The 20001-nt window shown below is 44.6% G+C and overlaps 1 protein-coding gene across 1 annotated transcript in view; it reads left to right on the forward strand.

Moving 5' to 3' along the window:
- The window catches only part of TEAD1 (TEA domain transcription factor 1), a gene marked incomplete at its 5' end in the record, with an annotated part of 260557 nt that overhangs the window by 211547 nt on the left and 29009 nt on the right, over positions 1-20001 (forward strand). The window contains one exon of the mRNA XM_082660096.1: positions 9118-9291. Coding sequence (XP_082516222.1) covers positions 9118-9291 — 174 coding nt within the window. The remainder of the gene's footprint in view (positions 1-9117; positions 9292-20001) is intronic.

A 20001-nucleotide genomic window follows, 5' to 3' on the forward strand; every position in this document is an offset into this window, starting at 1 on the left:
ATCTCAGAGCGGGGTTGTGTGTTCATAGGAAAGAGCTCTTTGGGGAGATTTGGTTTCTGGTCCTTCAGAAAAGAGACTCTTTCTCTCCCCCAGTTCATGGCTTGTGTGTGGCTCTCATTAATAGTGAACCTGCATCCTAGCATCTGTGTAGCTCCCTCAGGCTCACACACAACTGTCATGTTTCCTGTTTTGTTTGACCTCACACTGACCCGTGAGATGAGCAGGCCAGGTGACATCTCTGTTCAGATGAGGACACCACAGCCCAGAAAGTTTAAGCAACTTGGCTCAGGCCACACAGCTCAGAAACAGCAGGGCCTGGATTCTAACCCATGGGTTCTTAATGTACGCATCACATATTTGAGTAAATGGTCAGAAAGCACATTTGGCCTTCCAGGTCCTCAGGAGGTCTGACGGTTGGCTGTGCTCAATGTTCATGCTTCTGCCTGCTTTTTCTCTTACGTGTTACCACGTGTGGTCTTCCAGTAGGACGTGGGACATGGAGTGTTCTCCAGTGCTGGAGGTGACAGGTCGCTGTGACAGCCTTTCCCACCCTGTCCTGCACGACTGCCAAGCTGTGCTGTCAGCTCATCCATGCCAACTGCACCCTCTCGTAGCAGCAGTGGGTGGTTTACTCTCCATGTCTGAGCTTCTCTGGACGCTCACCCTCTTTATTCATGACCATTTGGGGATGAGGCAATTGAAAGCATCTGGAAATCTGGGTTTTATAGACATTTCACAGAGGCCCAGCCAGGCTCCATCTGCTTTCCTTAGCAGGTCAGCCACCGCCCCCCCCACCCCCGCCTGCCTTCCTGGTCGCTGTCCCTGTACTCAGCCAGTGGGCCTTAACAGCTGCACTTGTGTGGGGAAGACGCACTTCTTTTTAAGAAAACAGCAGCCGCTCCATGGAGGTGGTGGTGGAAGTGGGAGGTGGGGTGAGGGGTTGCATCCTGGTGTGAGATCCAGGAAGGAAGGACCGATTCGTTCCTTGTTTCTTGTGTTCAGTGATGTTTCTTTCTGGGAAGAGCACAGGGAGGGGAGGAAGCAGCACCGGGGGGCCAAGTAGCCAGAACAGGGCTGGTGCCTCTGGACCAGCTAGCTGAGGAGAGAGCCTGCTGGAGCGTGAGCTCAGGCAAGCTCCTCTCCCCAGGGACTGAAGACGCAGGCCACTTTCCGTGGCTTGATCCTGCATCCACTCCCTGTCCCTGCAGGGCCCAGGGGCCGTCACAGGTTGCCCAGGCTGCGCTGGGGGTGTCTGAGCAGACTGTCCAGGCAGGAAAATAACAGGAAGCAAATGTAGGTGATTTGTCCTTGTTCTGTTTCAACTTGTACATTAGCATCCCTTGACATGAGTTATTTGTCTTGGTTTCTTTGAATTCCTAAGTGGATTATAATTTTTCTCCCGGTATTATTTGACAGCAGTCATTTTTCAAGGTTTTACTGCGTTCTTCAAATACTTGGAATTTTTGGAATAAGTTTAGGGAAAGACCGCCATCTTCAGGTCAGACAGTGTAGTGCAGCGTTGGGGTGTGTCCAAGGGAGCCTCTCAGATGCCAAGGACCAGCAGATTCTTAGGGCTTTCCCTTTCCTTTTGCATAAAAAGTGAACTGCCTCATCAGAGGGCTCTGGACTAGAACGTAGTAGCAGCCCTTTCAAAAAAGGGAAAAGAAAATTAAACCCCAGTGGCCACTTTGGGAGTTGCTTGTTCTGGTTTGTCTCATCTGCAGTAATGGGCAACCGCCCAGGCTGCCCTAGCCCCACTTGCGAGGACAGACTTTGCATTCTTCACGGACATGCCTTGGGGGTAGTTCAGGGGCCGGATTCCTCAAGGCCTCGTGTACACGTCACCCCTACCTCAGCTGCCCTACAGTACAGTACATAATGGCAGTGTCGGGACAGTAGAAATCACCAATGTGTCTGAAACTTTCCTCTCAATTTCTGCTTTAAAATTTTAGTATTTCCATTTCGTTGCTGTCAGAGGAACAGCCATAATTTCAAGTAATCTCACCCGAAGTACAGAAACATCGTGATTATTGGGGAAAATAATAATAGCAATGATAATAATAACAAATTACATGCTTGGCACAGCATTGTGGATTTTCCACGTGTGATCTCCTTTAAGCATCGTGATGCTCCTTCGAGGTAGGTACTGTTATTATTCCTGCATTACCGATGTGGAGAGGGCTGAAAGCGCCCCTCCCAGATGACTCAGCTAGGAAGCGGTGCCGGCGCCAGGACTCAGACCCAGACCCTGTCTGACTCCTGAGTCTGGTGCTCAGCCCTCCTCCCCTGCAGCCTCCCTAAGCAGCAGAGAGAGAGGGAGAGCCAGAGACCAGGAAGGAAAGCGACCTCGCAGAACAGCTTTGGAGGAGGGGGAAAGTCCTTTGTTAATCCCCCAGGGTAGCTAAATTACCCTTCACAAGTCACTTTGGGGAGATTTTAGGATTACATTTACCTTTATCACTGTTTACAACTGCTGTGAAGAATAACTGGAGAGGTTCTAGCAATAAAAAGAGAAAATGAGCATTTCCCCAAGCCAGAATAGAAATCTGTGTATTAAGATTGTGTCAGGGGCTGCTGAGCCGCGGGACATCTCAATCCAGGTAGGATTGTGCTGGTACAACATCAGTCTTTCTGGTGAACCCTGCAGGCAGACAGGGTCCAAGCTCCTGCTCAGTCATCCTGAGTATTTGGGCCTAGGAAGGCTCTATGATCTGACCAAGCTCCTTTCAGGTCCAGGGAACTTGTGGCCAACTGGAATGAACATCCTGAAGCACGACTCTTTGTGCTTTTGTTTCCCTTTATAGTTCTTTCCTCACAAAACTCCATGATGTTTCGAGATAGTTTTGGATTGGCTGTTTATTTAATTTAATAAAGTAATAGATGTGCTTCGTGTATAAGCCAGATCACACCCCACGCATGGCCTGTAAGGCAGAGCAGCCATCGCCTGCCCCCTGGCCCTGTCTCCCACCCCCCCGTCCTGCTCCTTAGGAACAGCTGCTGCCGCCTTTTATTCCTTGCTTTGTATAGTATCTCCGTATTTCTAAACAACATGCTTCTACTCTGTATCTCAGTCCATTGATCTGCAGACGTTATCTCTGACTTCTTACTGCGGAAGACCAGGACTTAGCTCTCTGAACTTAGCACATCCTCACCCCCCCAATATGGTTACATCACAATTTTTGGTTTAATTAACACTCAGTGTTTATATTACAAACCTGTGCAAATTTTGTACACAGCATGGTTAACGTATAATGGGTTAGAACCATTTTCTTGATTGTAAAACTTGTTTTTTCTAAGGTTTGTCACTGCCTTTTTATTTGTTCCGTTTTTATATACCTACACAAATTCATCCTCCGCATTTCTAACAGAATTCTCAAACTCTTCTCCAGACGATCAGCTAAGTCAGGGAATCTCTCTAGTCCCTTTAGGAGCCCTCCAGCTTCTCGTCCCCTCTGGACTGGCTGCTGTCCAGGTCAGCAGCCCAGCTGCGGGCCAGTGTGTTCCTTTCACCCTTCTTCTGGGTTCCGGCCTCATCTCCCTCTTTTTTTTTTTTTTTTTTTTTTTTTTGCTGTTCACGGGCCTCTCACTGCTGTGGCCTCTTCCGTTGCGGAGCACAGGCTCCAGATGCACAGGCTCAGCGGCCATGGCTCATGGGCCCAGCCGCTCTGCGGCACGTGGGATCTTCCCGGACCGGGGCACAAACCCGTGTCCCCTGCGTCGGCAGGTAGACTCTCAACTACTGTGCCACCAGGGAAGCCCATCTCCTGCTTTTTTGATTTACTCCCTCATTTCAAAAGAACATATCCTCCTATCGCTACCTCATAGTTGCAGGGAAGGTCGGTTTTCTGAACCCTGACAAATCTGAGAGTGTGTTCTGTTCTCTCGTGTGATGGCTAACTTGGTTTTCATCATGGTTTGCACCTTGGGCTTGTGAAGCTTCATTCACATTTTCAGGATAAATCCCACATACGTTCTCCTTGCTAATGAATCACACTGTGTGTTTAGTGCTGGAGAACACTGCCATCCGTACGAACAGAGCAGGTACATGCTGATTTAAGTCATGGGATGTACAGGGGAGGGGATGTTGACTGTCCTTAATCCCAGTCTTCTGTATGAGAATCTTTGAGGACATGTATTTAATGGGCAGCCGATGGTTCTGACTACAGAGGCAAAAAGCTGGCTCCATACATTCACTCTGTAGGTTCTTTGAAGGGAGGGGCTTTGTACCGTTAGCTCATGGATTCCCTGTGCCCACCCCAGTGCCTGGTATATAATGGACCTTAGGTGTGCTGATTTGTTCCACGGAAATCCACAAAAGAAATGTGCAGAGTGAGCACCTTTTCTGTTGTTGTCATTGATATGTTGATAATCAGCATATCTACTGAGTGCCTAGGAGACTTTCTTGTAATTGAACAAGCCAGCGTTAACCTCTCTTTTCGGTATCAAGGAAATTTAGGCTTAGGCTTTGGTAGACGTGACTCACTGACATTCACCCCATTTCTGCTTGCACATTCCCCACATACTTGGGATCGTTGGTTGTTGTTATTTTTGTTGTTTTTGTAAATATTTGTTTTCTGACATATAGAATAGAACTGCCCTGTTTTGGTTTTGTGTTTCACCTTTAGTTTTGGGGAAACCACCACTGCTGGAAAGAAAATGGGATTTACTGGGGAAAGAGGAAGGGAAATGAGGTATCCACCCTAGTCTTCTCTTACAAGGAGATCTGGCAGGATGGGAAGTAGAGCCTCACCAAATAGTTTTTAGGGTTTTAATTTCATTAAAACTTGAACCCAAACGTATCAGGTAGACGTCTTCTTTTCAGCCTTCTAGATTTGGGTGCAGAGGGATTCCTCACCTAGCCAGGTTGAATTAAGGAGAGAGGGAGGTCTGTTTGTCCCACTGCTGTGGCCTCCAGGATGCCTTCTTTAGCCCTTTGTATTCTTAGAAACAAAGTCACCTCTTGGCAGGAATAAAGCCACTCAGATGCCAACAGTCAGGGTTTGGTTTCAAGTCACCAGCCTTGGGGAGGCAGCGCCCGATTTCCTTTGGCAAAGACAGCCTGCCCATGCTCAGTTCATTTCAGCCACTTGGGCACTAAGGTAACTCCTCAAAATAGAAACCTCTGAAGCCTCTATCTGATGCAGCTGTGAATAATTATGTTTGTCCCGAACTCTAATTTCATTTCTCAGAATTTTGAAAACGTTATTCAGCTTTCTTCTCTTTTCTCAGATCAACTTTCAGAAAAAGTAGATCTGAGTTAGAAGGATCTAGGCATTTATATTTTCTTCTGGAGACAGTGTGGTTGATGTTTGCAGCCAATGCATGGGCTGTGGCATTGACAGATCCAAGTTTTATTCTTAACTTCAGGACTGTTCCTGGATGTGTGACCTCAGGCAAATCTGTTCATCTCTGAGCTTCTATTTCCTCATCTGTAAAAACGATTTTAATAAAATCTGCCTACAGTGTCATTGTGAGGCAGTGACCTCACATATATAGAAAGCACATTGTACAAACACTGAATGGACACAGTTCTCTTTCTTTCTGCAGACACAGGTGAGAGGCCAACACCCCGAGCAGCTTGTAATGGGTGGGCTGTAATCAAGGATCTGAACAGCCATGCGGCTTCACAACTTGCTCCCAGCTCTTGGCTTATTTGTGTTTATTTTTCCATTGCTAGGCAGGAGGGATAGCTAAAGTAGGAAAGTTCTTTTGATTCTACACCAGGATCTAGTTAATCTCACACAATCCACTGCAACAACAGTAATCTTAGCAGCTGTGATTTATTGAACACTTCTTGTATGCTAGGCCCTATGCCGAGCACCCTCTGTGCATTATTTCCTTTAATCTTCCAACCTGTTCTGTATGACAGTCATATATCCCCATTGTACATACGAGAAAACCGAGATTTCAGGTTCTTGTCTGGCTCCAGAGTGCTTTGTGCTCAGCACCTTGATTTTCAGCTATACTTTCATGGACCCCATTGAAGAACGCTACATTTTACCCTCCGGTCGTTCACCTTCCTGATCTCTGACGCCTGGAGGTCCAGGCTGTGGTCCCTGAGTTACAACAGTTTTAATTTCACCCCAGCTCGGATTCCCTGGCCCATGGGAGCTGGCGAGGCAGAAGAGCTGGGAGTGAGGTGTGCTCAGCAGAGAGACTCTGATTCTTTTCACAGGTATACTACCCAAGGCTCTGTTTGTATTCCATTCTTTCCCATAAACTCACTGCCTACAGATGCCACAAGAAGTGACAGAAATGGCGCCTCTCAAAGACGGGTAGGGCTGGGAGCTTGCTGCAAGCAAGGTTTGGTTAAGGGTTGGGTGATGGACATGGAGACAGCCAGTTGTCTGGATAATGAAGGAACAACGCCTTTTGCCCTCTGCTCCTGTACTGGTAACTAGAGGTCCAACAGAGGGGCCAGGCATGAGGCATCACCTCTTCATGCACCTCCTCATCTCTGAGGGCCTTGCACTAGTGTTTGTGCTCCCAGCTTCACCTGTGTTGTTTTTTATCCTCCTACCGACTGATGAGACTGGAAGCGCCTTAGCAGCAGTGCCCCATACATTTCTGTGGGCTTTGGTTTGCTTATAATTGAAAAGATGATGTGATGACATTTGAGAAAATTTTTAAAAGATCAGAGGTACTTCACCCCTCCCTATAACCTCACTTCCCTAACATGACAACGGCTTCTACTTTATTTTAAAAGTTTTCTTCCAGCACAACACATTCTGTTCCTGCGTGGCTGCATCCAGGTCTCAGGCCATCCTGAAATCCACCAGACAGCTGGAACAGAGGCTGGATCCATGTCGGAGCTTGACGTTCCTCTTTTTCATTTCACCTGATGCCTTTTAGGGTTTTGGAAGCCTTGGTAAAGATAGCACTCTGATGTTGAGCAGGAGAGGGGCTTAGCCCTCTCCCAGATGGTGCTGGGCCCTGGCCACACTCCCTGTATGTGGACAGCTGGCACCAGATGGGGTATTGGGCCTCCTGCCCTTCCACATTGTGGCCAGAGATCCACAGCGTGTGGGTAGCAGGTCATGAGTGTAAACCAGCACTTCCTCAGGATATATTTACAGGGTTTTGTGAGCAAACAACTTTGGGAAACTTTGGGCTATAGAAAGTTACACAATGTTTCTCTTCCGCAGTGCTTTTAATGTGTTATATTCAATGAACCTCAAAGGAGAGAGGTTTTATGAGACATAATAGTAGCTAACATTTATTTAGTGTCTACTGTTTGTTGAATGGAGGAGCTCCAGTAAGCTCTTAGTATGCAGTACATCATTTAAACCCTATAGCACTGGGACTTCCCCGGTGGTTAAAAATGTGCCTGCCAATGCAGGGGACACAGGTTCTATCCCTAGTCTGGGAAGATCCCACATGCTGCGGAGCAACTAAGCCCGTGTGCCACAACTACTGAGCCTGTGTGCCACAACTACTGAGCCTGTGTGCCACAACTACTGAAGCCTGCGCCTAAAGCCTGTGCTCCACAGCAAGAGAAGCCACCGCAGTGAGAAGCCTGTGCACCGCAACGAAGAGGTAGCCCCCGCTCGCCGCCAACTAGAGAAAGCCCGCGCGCAGCAACGAAGACCCAACATGGCCAAAAAATCCGCAACAGGAGAGGCCACAACAGTGAGAGGCCCGCGTACCGCAAAAAAAAAATAAACAAAATAAAAAAAATAAAGATTAAAAAAAACAAAAATAAACCCTATAGCGCCCTTGGGAGGTAGGTGCCATCGCTGTCCCCATGTCGGAGGCTGGGGGGACTTACCCAGTATCATAGCTGATTGGCAGTGGGCACAAAGTTTTGTGCTGAAGCAGGCTGAGCGCAGATTCCATCTCAGGCAGTACACAGTACTGCTGGTGAGCAGCTTAGAGCAGCCTTCTTTTATTTGGGACTTCTCATTCCCTATGGAACTAGTACTTGGAAGGGCTCTAGTTGGAGAAATGCCAGTGTAAACTTGAAAAGTGAATAGGGACTGGTGGGCAAATACTGACATGGGTTTCTCTTGTGAACCCTGTTGGGTTCTGAGCTCCCTGGAACCCCTGTACCCTGGATGCCTTTGTGTCACATTAGGCTGGTCTTACTGCCTATCCAGCAGGAGAGGCGGGCATGGGGGGGGGTGCTGGAGTATAGAGTTTAGGCCAGTGGTTCTCCAACTTGGCTGCATATTGGAATTCATCAAGGGAGCATTAAACATTACTGATGCCTGGCCTCATTCTCAGAAATGCCAGTTTAGCCTGGGTGGGACCCAGGCATTGGTGATTTTTAAATGCTCCATGGTGATTCTGCTGCATCCTGGGTGAGAACCACTGGTTTGCCACACTCCTTTTTGGTCTGGTTACCATATCTTATACCAAAGCAAGGAGAAGAAAACATTTCCATTTGTTAAATGACTTGCCAGCGTTTTGATTTGTCTGTTTCTGGTTTTGTGAATGAGTGACTGGACTTTTTTTACTGGTCCCATATAGCCCTGCACCATGAATCCTCTCCATGATCTATACCCATGACTCTAACTTTGCACTGACAGTCACATATTGACCAGCCCTTTTGCAGAAATTTTAGATTGGTTACTAAGGGGACTTGTGAGAAAGACGCTCAGCTCTCTTATTCCTGATGGAAGAAGTAGGTGGGTACCATTGCTCAGAGCACTGCATTCATGCTGTTGCTAGGGGAGCTGGAGTGACAAGTGTATTCTGGGTGATGGCGTTAGCTGACCACACCCATACTGCTCATTGGACTTACATTGTAAATTATGGGCTCCAAAGGGGGTGTCACTGTTATTTTCAGTTGAGTCAGGTAAAACTGGGTAACGGAATTGTTTCTAGGTTTGGTAGTTGGGTAACTTAAGTTGTTGTTTCCTACTGTGTCTACAAAAAAGACTTTTTTAGGCACTTGGGAAAATATATGCCCTTGTAATAATAGACAATGATTGTTTTAACCCTTAGCTATAATGGCTTTTCTTAATATCTTCCATCTTTTCGAAGGCACAGACCCGAGGCCATTCAAGGCGGAATTCCGGGATTTCGAGACTACCACTCTTTATGCAGCTCAAGATGGATGTGTCCCAGGTTGATCAAAGGGTTTGTAATGGGCATGTTTCTGTTGGTTTCTTACAGTACAACAAACACCTCTTCGTGCACATTGGGCATGCCAACCATTCTTACAGTGACCCATTGCTCGAATCCGTGGACATTCGTCAGATTTATGACAAATTTCCTGAAAAGAAAGGTGGCTTAAAGGAACTGTTTGGAAAGGGCCCTCAAAATGCCTTCTTCCTCGTAAAATTCTGGGTGAGTAAGACCTTGCTGTGATTTCAGTGGATTTTGTCTGAATGGTCGCATCCCACACTTGAGGGCAGAGCACTGGCTGTGGATTCCCACTGACTGATCTGCAGGATCGCCAAGGGATCACAGACTCACATCCGTGGGCCGTCCTCATGCTGGCCTGTGGCACATCCATGTGGTGACCCAGGTGGCATTTGCTGTCCCTGCCAAAGAGACACAGGCAGCTGCTTGGGCTTCAGGGCTCTCTCATTCAATGACAAGAAACTTTGCAAATGGCTGGGGACGTGAGACACTTAGACCCTCTTTCTGTTTGTTCGCACACCATTAAGCAAAGCAACCTATAAATTCCACTGGAGCGTAGGACCTGAGGCAAAGGAGGGGCTTGGGTGGAGCTAAAGACATGCTTCAAGATTTTATAAGTGTCAGAGAGAATACACAATGGCTCTGCCCATTAGGTGCCTCATTTGTGCCTTAAAACACCAAGGGCACATTCCCCCAGCTGCTGGGGCTTCCTGCTGTCCCCCGGCCTCTGAGGAGAGCTTTGCTATCCCTTCTCCACTAGTCAGGCCCGGGCCAGGGGACTGCTGTTGGGTCAGGGATGTCACAGCAAGCGTAAGGATAATGTGTGTGTACTGGGGGCCTAAGAGCAGAGGACCTGCTGGCACTGAGCGTTTATAACTCCTCAGTCTTGACAAGAATAAAAAGAAAGTGGCTCAAATGTTTGCGCTTCTTAGCATGGCATTAAAGGCCCTAAAAGAGCTGGTTCCGGGTGTTTCCCTTGCTGTCTGTCCTATGGCCTGCCTTTGTGTGTGAGTGGGTGGACTTTTTACTTCTCCTCCTTTCCCTCCTTCTTTTGAGGTGGTGGCTTCTTTATTACATAGCACCGTCCTCACTTAAACAAATGGTTGATTTTTCTCTTAGTCCTATCGCGTTGTGTGGTTACTCAGTTCCCATGCTGTGTCATCATTACTTGGATGTGTGTCCCACTCCTGGACTCGACTGCTTCCAGGCACCTTATTCATAATGGTGGCTACACTGATCGAATGCCTGCTGTTGGCCGGGAGCTGCGCTCATGCTTTACATGCATTTTATCCAGTCTTCCCAGTGTTACCTGGAATTTGCCTCATATCCAACTAAGAAAACAGAGACCCAGAGATCACAAAGTACAGGCTGCACCAGGGTGGGGACCTGGGGCTTGAAATCTGATCCGTTTGACTGAAGTGCCTTTGCTATGTTTCCTGGCTGCTTCGTGTCCCCTGGACCCCACCCACAGGGTCTGTCAATCGCTCTCCATATCTGCGAAGCTAAGCAAACACCTGGCACAAAAACATCAACAAATGGGGGAAACAAACAGATGAACTAAGGAAAAATTCATATTTTAAATTCCTTGGGAGGAAATTTACATATTAAATTCAGTTCGTTTAGGTTTTTTTTAATCCTTGCATGGTAACTGGATTTCATTTGTCATGCTTCCATATTGAATTTGGATTGTGGAAGTAGCCTTCTACTTAATTTAATGTTCTCGGGATCAGTAATACACGTGGACGCCCTGAAGAAGCACTTCCTTTTTCTAAGCAGTCACTTCCTTCTTCTAAATTAGTGGCTGCCACCTATTGACTTGAATGGTGGTTGGGGGTCAGTTGTTATATGATAACACAGCAGATTTTAAAGGGTGTTCTACAGACCCCTGGGGGGTTCCTCAGTCTCCTTTCAATGGGCTGACAAGGTCAAAATAATTTTCATTATGACACTGAGATATTATTTTCCTTTTGAACTCTGCTGATGTGCTCATTGATGGTTCAAATGTAATAGGGTTAAAACTGCTGAAGCCTTGGATCAGTCGGGCTGGGTTGCATGCACAGTTTCTGGGGGTTTTTTTAATATAAATTTATTTCTTATTTATTTATTTTTGGCTGTGTTGGGTCTTTGTTGCTGCGTGCGGGCTTCTCATTACAGTGGCTTCTCTTGTTGCAGAGCACGGGCTCTAGGCACGCGGGCTTCAGTAGTTGCAGCACACAGGCTCAGTAGTTGTGGCTTGCGGGCTCTAGAGCACAGGCTCAGTAGTTGTGACGCACTGGCTTAGTTGCTCTGCAGCATGTGGGATCTTCCCGGACCAGGGATAGAGCCTGTGTGTCCCCTGCATTGGTAGGCAGATTCTTAACCCCTGCGCCACCAGGGAAGCCCGCACAGTTTAAATTAAAAAAAAAAAAAATCAGTCACACCAAGAATGTCCTTTATGAGGTTTATTATATCTTGAACCTAGAGTACACACTGAAAATGAATGCAGTGAGCCTGCCTGCTACATCAAGGAAAACAACGGATAATTTTTGTTGCCAAAGATAAGCTTTGAGCTTTCAAGTAAAAATAAGAATTTTGGAAAACTTGTATCCACTTTGGTGAACTTGACAGCTTCCCAATACTTAAAAGACTTTTCTGCTGGGATCTACAGTCATATTAACAAATGTGATTTTTTTTTTTATACTGTGCAAGATAAACCAATGGATTTTAAAGTAACAGAGTGTGAAAAGTTCATTGATATGGTTTCAGACTCCACATTATAGCTAACCTTTAAAAACTACGGCTTGTTAAGTTTTGGTGTAGTGTCAAAGAAAAATGGCCACAATTATCTGAAGAACCTATTAAAATATTCTTCCCTTTTCCAGCCACATATTTATGTGAGGCTGGGTTTTCTTCATGTACTTCAACCAAAAGTTGAAGTACAAATCATGACAGATTGAATTTAGAAGCAGGTATGAGAATCTAGGTATTTTTCATTAAGCCACACATTAAGTAGATTTGCAAAATGTAAAACAGTGCTATCCTTCTCACTAATTTTCATTGTTTTTTAAAATATAGGTATGTCTAATTAAAAAAAGATGTATGTTAACACCCAATGAGCTTAATATTATGTTTAAATCAGGTAATAAATATTTAAAATTTTTCTCAGTTTAAATTTCTGACGTGGAAAATACAGACAGCTATAACCTACAGAAACAAAAGCTCTTTGAGGTCCTCAGTAAATCTTAAGAGTGGAAAAGGGGTCCCAAGATCAAAAGTTTGAGAGCCACTATTGTGAAGGATATAAAAAGAGACTGTTCTACCCAAATGAATTAAAATTAATCAGAAATTGTAGGATAAGATAAAAATAAGCCATTTTCAGTGCTTTCAAATTAAACGGTATTGGTTTTTTTGTTTTCCTTTTTTTTTTTGGCTGCATTGGGTCTTCGTTGTGGCGCGTGGGCTCAGTAGTTGCGCCTTGCGGGCTTAGTTGCCCTGCGGCATGTGGGATCTTAGTTCCCCGACCAGGGATCGAACCTGCGTCCCCTGCATTGGAAGGTGGATTCTTAACCACTGGACCACCAGGGAAGTCCTCTATATAGTACTGGATTTTAATGATAATAAGATTTCTTATAGTCAGCATATTGTTTGACTATAAAGTGGAATGCAAAGTATTAGAAAGTTGTTTTTGTTTTTGCTTCCAAAATTTTCCATTTTACACAGGGGATGATTTTAATAAATGCTTTCAGTGATGGGACCCTTCAGTCATGAATCCCCAAATAATGAAGTCTAGATTTGCAGATGTTTAGAGTGTGGTGGCTAGTATGAGATTTCCGAATGTAGAAACAATTACTCTGAGATTAGATATTAGTTTATTAAATTAAGATTTGCAGAATTAAAATTGAGCTCTTCTATGAATATGATGGAAGACATCACTCCTTCAGTATAATTGTTAGCAGTACTTAACCTTTATGAAGAAATTCAGTCTTGACTATGTTAGAATAAATGAGGAAAGGCAGTTTGAATTAGGTTTACAGTTTGCTGCAACTTGAAATCTCATTGCCTTCCTCTAATGACTGAGAAAGCATGAATTACACTTAGACTCTATCCTTGAATGTCAGTGGGTGTTTCTTAAGTAGGCTTAATCTTCCTTTTGAAATTTCTTTCGTATTAGCAATTTGCTTCACAGATTTTCATTTTTGTGTGAATTCAGTGCATTTCAACAGAGGTCCTATCCTCACGTCTCCTTTCTTCTCCTCCCTTTTTCCTCTTTCTCAAAGTGCCTGCAGTCTCCAGGTTGTCACCATCAGGCTGACTCTTAGTTTGTTCATAATGATTGCTCCATGTCCATTCTGGGCTCATTCAGGCTAGATCAGCTTAGGAGTTTGCTGTGGGAGAAATACTGAGTCTACCTGAGGTACCCGCACTTACGCCCAAGCTGTGACCCCAGCTCTTTGCCAGGGGACACTGAGGTAAATGGGATGTCAGTGAGTCATGTAGTGGTCACTCCACTGGCTTCAGGGTGGAAGACTCTGACTGGCCCCCCAGGACTCAGGCCCCAAAACACAACTGAATGGCAGAGCCACAGATGCCAGTGTTGTGGGTGCCCCTCCACCCTGTGAGCCTTAATGGTATGGGACACCCAAGGGCCTCTGTGAATGACTGTGCATCTGGGGAGACCTTTTTTTTTTTTCTTAAGAACCTTATTGAGGTATCATTTACATACCATAAAATTTTACTCATTTTCTGTGTACAAGTCAATGATATTTAGAAAAATTTGCAGAGTTTTGTGGTCGTCACCACTCTTAAATTTTAGAATATTTTTATCATTTCAAGAAGATGCCCGGGGCTTCCCTGGTGGCGCAGTGGTTGAGAGTCCGCCTGCCGATGCAGGGGATACAGGTTCGTGCCCCGGTCCGGGAGGATCCCACATGCTGCGGAGCAGCTGGACCCGTGAGCCATGGCCGCTGAGCCTGCACGTCCGGAGCCTGTGCTCCGCAACGGGAGAGGCCACAACAGTGAGAGGCCCGCGTACCGCAAAAAAAAAAGATGCCCAGTGCCCATTTGCAGTCAGTCTTTATTCCCACTTCCAGGCCCAGGCAGCTACTAATCCACTTTCTGCCTGTACAGATTTGCCTTTTCTGGACATTTCATGTAAACGGAATCATTCAATGTGTGGTTGTTGGCATCTGGCTTCTCTCACTTATAATGTTTTCGTAGCCTGAGTCAGTGATTTGCTGCTTTCTGTTGCTAAATACTATCCCACTGTGTGGATAGACTGCATTTTACTTATCCATGCACTAGTTGATAGACTTGTGGATTGTTTCCACTTTAGGCTTTTATAAATAATTCTGCTATGAGATCTTTGTGGACAAGTCTGTGTGTGGATGTATGGTTTCGTTTTTCTTGGGCAGCTAGCTATGCAGGAGTGGAGTTGCTGGGTCTTACGGTAACTCCGTGTTTAGCTTAAGAAACTGTCCAGCTGTTTTCTGAGATGGTTGTACCACTTTACAGTCCCAGCGGGGAGCTGTTAGGGGTCACCTCCTCCTTTGACCGTTACGTCTGCGAGTATTAGGATAGGGAGAGATGGCAGTGAGTGTGGCAGGTAAGGGACCAGTGGGAAGCACCAAAACAAGGGACATGTAAGGCTAGTTAAGGTGTATTCAGGTGCATCAAGGTGTTTTGCAGCTGGGCCCTCACTTATATAGGAAACACAGGTGGGTGGAAAATGAGGAAAGAGAGGAATCAGGGGGGTTCATTTGTATCAGTCATAGGGAGCTGTCAGTGGCTTCAACAAATTTTGAGCCAAGAGAGTAATAGGATTCTTTTTACTGTTAAGCAACTTTCTCCACATTTTGCCTTTTTAATTTTTGTTCTTTAACTTCTTCCTTTTATGACAGTCTCCTGTTTATTTCCTTCCTCTTCCTTCTTGCCTACTTTTTATTCACTCCCGTGCATTTTAATTCTACTCCACATCTCATTACAAAGAGCGGAATGTGAATTTGCTGGAGCAGGAGGGAAGGGGCTCCTCTCTTTTTCAGCAGTGTGTGACCGTGGCTGTTAATGAGTTCCTCCTTTGAGCCAGTCCCTGGACTAGGCATAAGCATGTACTTGGTATTATTTAAACCCTGTGAGGTACATGTGATTATTCCCACTTTACACATAAAGAAACAGTCATGGAGAGGCAGAGTGATTTCTGCAAAGTCACACAGCTAATTGATGCCAGATCTGCTGGACTCCGGAATCCATGTGCTTTCCACGACGTCTATGCGTGGAAGCCAGTGCGGGTACCTGAAGTGAAGCAGTGTAGTTTCTTTGTGAAGGCATGTCAGTATGGGGCGCTCAGGTGTCTGTTTACCTGGGCACCAAGGTGAGTAGACTACTGTTACCAGGAAGTTCAAGTTGAATCCTAAGTTTTAGCAGAGCGATCAGTGCAACCCTGGTAGCTGCCTGTGCGGAGGGCAGCACCATCGTGTTCACATGTTTACGAAGCCAACATCATAATCTTCTAGGCAGTTTTCGAAATCTATAATTTTTAATTCATTCCTAAATGCACCATGAATATGGCTTAATGTGATACATGTTTATGTAGTTTCAACCAAGGAGTGCGTTAAATCTGGCATCCTGCTTTTCTTCCTTATCTAGCACCCTTCCCTGTAGCTAGATGTCATTAGATCCCTAATACCATTATTAATGACTGCATAATATCCTCTCTACTGGGTGTATCATAATTTAACCATTCTTATTAGACACTGATTAGGATGTGTGTGTGTGTGTATAGGTATGTGTGAGTTTGTGTCTGTGTGTAAAGAACCAAGTTGCTTTTGAAAGTTGTTAATAGTGAGCATACCAGGCATCTTCATCAGCCTCGTGTGGCGTAATTTAAAAGAAAACAACTTTCTGTTGTCACTTTGGTTTTTGGCTTCCTCTGCATCTGCAGCTATTTTTTCTTTCCACTCAAAGTCTTTAATCCTTCCTCACTCTCTATAGAAACAACTATTAATAAGGTTAAACATACTGTGTTTCCTCGATTCTAAGACATATACTTCCCATGTCAACAGTCATAGAAGTGGGATGCTTCTTACAGTGGCCATCATAAGCACCGTGCCCACCCCTACACAGAGGGGTAAGTCATGATGCGGTTATTATTACTTGCCGTTTGCAACCCTAGGCAGTGTAAAAGGCATCTCACCACCTCCTTGTCACCTTAGTTGAATTACTTGCACTAGTAGTGTATACTACTATACTTAGTAGCTTAAATCTGAATCCCTAATTAAAATGTCTCAGAAAAATTATAGTTTGATGCAGCATTGAAATTGTTATTATCGTTGAGGAAGAGTGTGGGACCGGATTTGTACTAAGTGAACATTTTGCACTGGCAGAAAACCATGCTTCTATTTTCCTTGTAAAACAACGGTCAGATGCTTTGTGGGCTCTAAGAAAGGAAGATGTACACCCACAAGTGGACAGAGCTGTGCTTCATTTCAGTATTGAGATCCACGCAGGTGGGTTGCCAGCAATATGGCAGACACTGCAGCTAGTTTAAGATAAAATGTCAGCTGTCTTGGAATTCATCATAGAATCCCCAAAGCTAGAAGGAAGTAGGTGCGATTCAGTCATGCATCCTGAAAGACAGAAACCCAAGTATAGCTTGCAGCTCACTTTCAAAAGAAGTTTGTTTCCAGCCATAAGTAGCTTACTTAAGGGAATAAACAAAATGATGGATTTAACCAAATTAAAAAATGCAATGAAAGTAATATTTTTGGAGGAGCCTCAAAATTCTACTCTCTGTCCTAACAGTCCTCAAGAGTGTCAAGCTTGGGGACACTGGTTCAAAGAAAGCTGCGCCACGAACATGTTACTTATAAACCTCACAGCCTAAAACTATTCAGAAGAATCATTAGGATGATGAAGGCTTACTCTCAAACTCTGTTTGGAATAACAAAGAAGAAAATAATATGAAATTGTATGGCTCTGTATCCTGTGGTTAAGAAACAAATTCTTAATTATAATACTTCTTTTTTCTCTCAAATCATTACTAAATTAGTGGTATGTTAGAAATCAGGATATACTCCATGTTACCCTATGGCTATTTATGCTTTGCTTTTTAAAATTCTTGGGATTATGATCATCCAGTGTAAACAATTAACAATTTATTCATAGTGATTCAACTTACTTTCTTAACCTATTTTTCTGGAGGAAGAAAAAGCAAGGCTAGTTTTACTAACCAGAGGAGATGTGAGAAGATATTATAAAACAGAAATGGAAAGCGAATTATCTGGAAAGAGGGCAGCCTTTAGAAGATGTTTTTATCTTGGTAGGAACGAAATGACATTTGTTGGACAAAATGACAGGCACTATAAATAAAACAACTGGGCTTTATTTAGGGAGAAGAAACTGGGTGCACATGTAACCCTCCAGAGTTTCAGCCTGTTTCTAATTGGATTCTGCATGATTTAGGCTGGAATTGTAGACTTGAGTCTATCATTTGGAACCAAATGTCCCTGTTGCAATTCATGGAAAAGGACGTTAGCAAAATGGAATAATTTGCTCCCCACATGTTTTAACCGGTTATCAATAAGGAAAGGGCCTTTCAGTTCAACAAGCTTTCCCTTTCTCTACTTCTGTCTCTTCTTACAACAGTGTTAAGTTCTGAAATTATGTGAACAATAGGAAGTAATGGAATGATGTAGTGGAAGGAAGATTAGCAAGAAATACCATATTCAGAGGTACTTATGGGGCTAACACATGATAAGTTCTCTTTGGTAGACTGTGACTCTATGATTATCTTCACCAGGGTCTGTTTTTTTGAAAAATCATCTTTGGATAGCAGTTTCTGATATTTCATGTAGAAAGATGGGGGTTGGGGGGGCATGGTGGTCAGTAACCTTGCACATCCAACCCATTTTGGCTTGATTTTATGAGAAAAATATCTGGAGCTTGTTAGTGCTTTCTGCATTGACTGCTGTCTATTATTGCTTCCTTCCTGTTTTCCCAGGCCTGTGCCCTAAACTTTGTAAGCCTTCCCCAGGGAGCAAGGATCCTATCCATAGCATTTGTTTATCCAGCAGTGCAATGTATATAGCAGATTTTCAACAGTTTTTTATTTTATTTATTTATTTTTTTAATTCAGTTGATGAAGAGTTATTTCATTCAGTACACCTAGAGGAATTGCTGTGCACGGGGTCCTAGAACTGTCACTTGGCCAGCACTGATAGTGTAGGCAGATATCGTAGGCATCTGACAGTTTGTTGAATAAATTTCTCAAGGAATTTACTGAAAGGGGGTAGGAGGAGACCTCAAGAGATTCACACAAAAACTTTTCCAGGCTCTCTCTGGAGTTGTTAGGTTCTTAGAGAAATAGTTTAATCATTTACATTAGTAATGAATATACACATCGCCAGTGAGTCATTCAACAAATCAGTCAATTCACTGATTTCTACTTTGCTCCTAGAAAGCTGGGGAAGCAGACATGAGTAAGAGGCAGACCTTAGGGTCTGGTGTGGGATGGCAGACACACTGTGGGATAGAGGCTCTAGTGGAAATGTGGAAGCACAGAGGTAGAGGAGGTGCTCTTTCTGCCTGAGAACATTTTGGAAGGCCTCACAAAGATGTGGCATTTGAGCTGAATCTTGAAAGAATTTAATCAATGGAAGGGGAGTGGGAAGGAGTTTTCAGGGCAGGTGGACGCTTGTGCAGAGACGAGGAGTCCTACTAAGAGTTGACAGAAGGTCCTGGGGGCCGCTGGGCCTCACAGAACCTGGAGAATTGTGAGAGTTGAGGGTGGAAACGATCTCCATGGCAGTGACTTTATTTAAAAGAGCCTTTCTGAATCCACTGAAAACATAAGGCAGAATAGGACAGCCTGGAAGTTGGGAGCAGAAGCTCACTCTGCTTTTCCCTCAGTCCCACCACGGATCCTTTTTTTTTTTTTTTTTTTTTTTTTAACCTTGAACTCTTCAGGACATCTAGGCAGAATCTAAATTGGGAATTCCCTTAACCTCATGGGAGAATCCATCTGACAGCTGTTCCTCTAATGCTTTCTGTCCTGGGCCACTGGGCTCAGTGGTTGCTAACAAAGCCAAGGTCAGGGGTCCATTCTTTCCTGCATGGGGCTGTTTAACTCTGCTCCGTGCCATGGTTACAGGTTGAGATGCAGAGCCACTGTGCCCCCCAAGAGCTGCTGCTAAGCAGAAGCCCAGGGGAAAGCAGACGTGTGGTACACCTGCGCCTCCCAGCATTCACCCTGTTCATGGAGGCACAGTTAGCTTCACTCTGTAACCATCACCAAGAAAAGCTTGAGAAGGAAAGAATTGAAGTGGCACAATCAGGGTGTGGCTGCTTATTTCCAGACCCAGTTTTGCAAGGAGTTAGTGGATTACCTAGACATAGTCATAAACCCCTCAGGCATCTTGGTCAGTTGTCTAAAACTGGACCTATACCCTTGGTGATGTGTGAAATTCCCTCTCCCTGTGAAGGTAGAGATGCAAGGTACACCCTACCCATCCACCCCCATTTTAATGTACTGTTTACATTACCAAAGCAAGAGAAGCTTATTAAATTTTCCACGCAGTTCCAAAGACTATAGAAGAAAAAGTGAGACCGGCCCTCCGCCAGCCCTGTATCCTCCCTGACTTTTTATATGCATCTACAAACAGTTACGTACACCATTTGTTTTCACTAAAAGAAGTATCATGCTCCATGTGTTATTCAGCAACTTCATTTTTTTCCCACTCAAAGATATTTTGAGCATAAGATGTCTCCTTACAGCAATGGAAATTTGAGGGTAAGTCCCAATTTTTGTTATTCTTTTTTGGTAAAGGTGAATTGTTAGAAGAGTTGCCAGATTTAGCAAATAAGAATTTAAACCACCCAGTTTGATTTGAATTTCAGGTAAACAGCGTATACTTTTTTAGTGTCTGTCCCATGCCATCTTTG

This window comes from Grampus griseus (genome assembly GCF_964374135.1).
Source record: "Grampus griseus genome assembly, chromosome: 8".
NCBI lineage: Eukaryota > Metazoa > Chordata > Mammalia > Artiodactyla > Delphinidae > Grampus > Grampus griseus.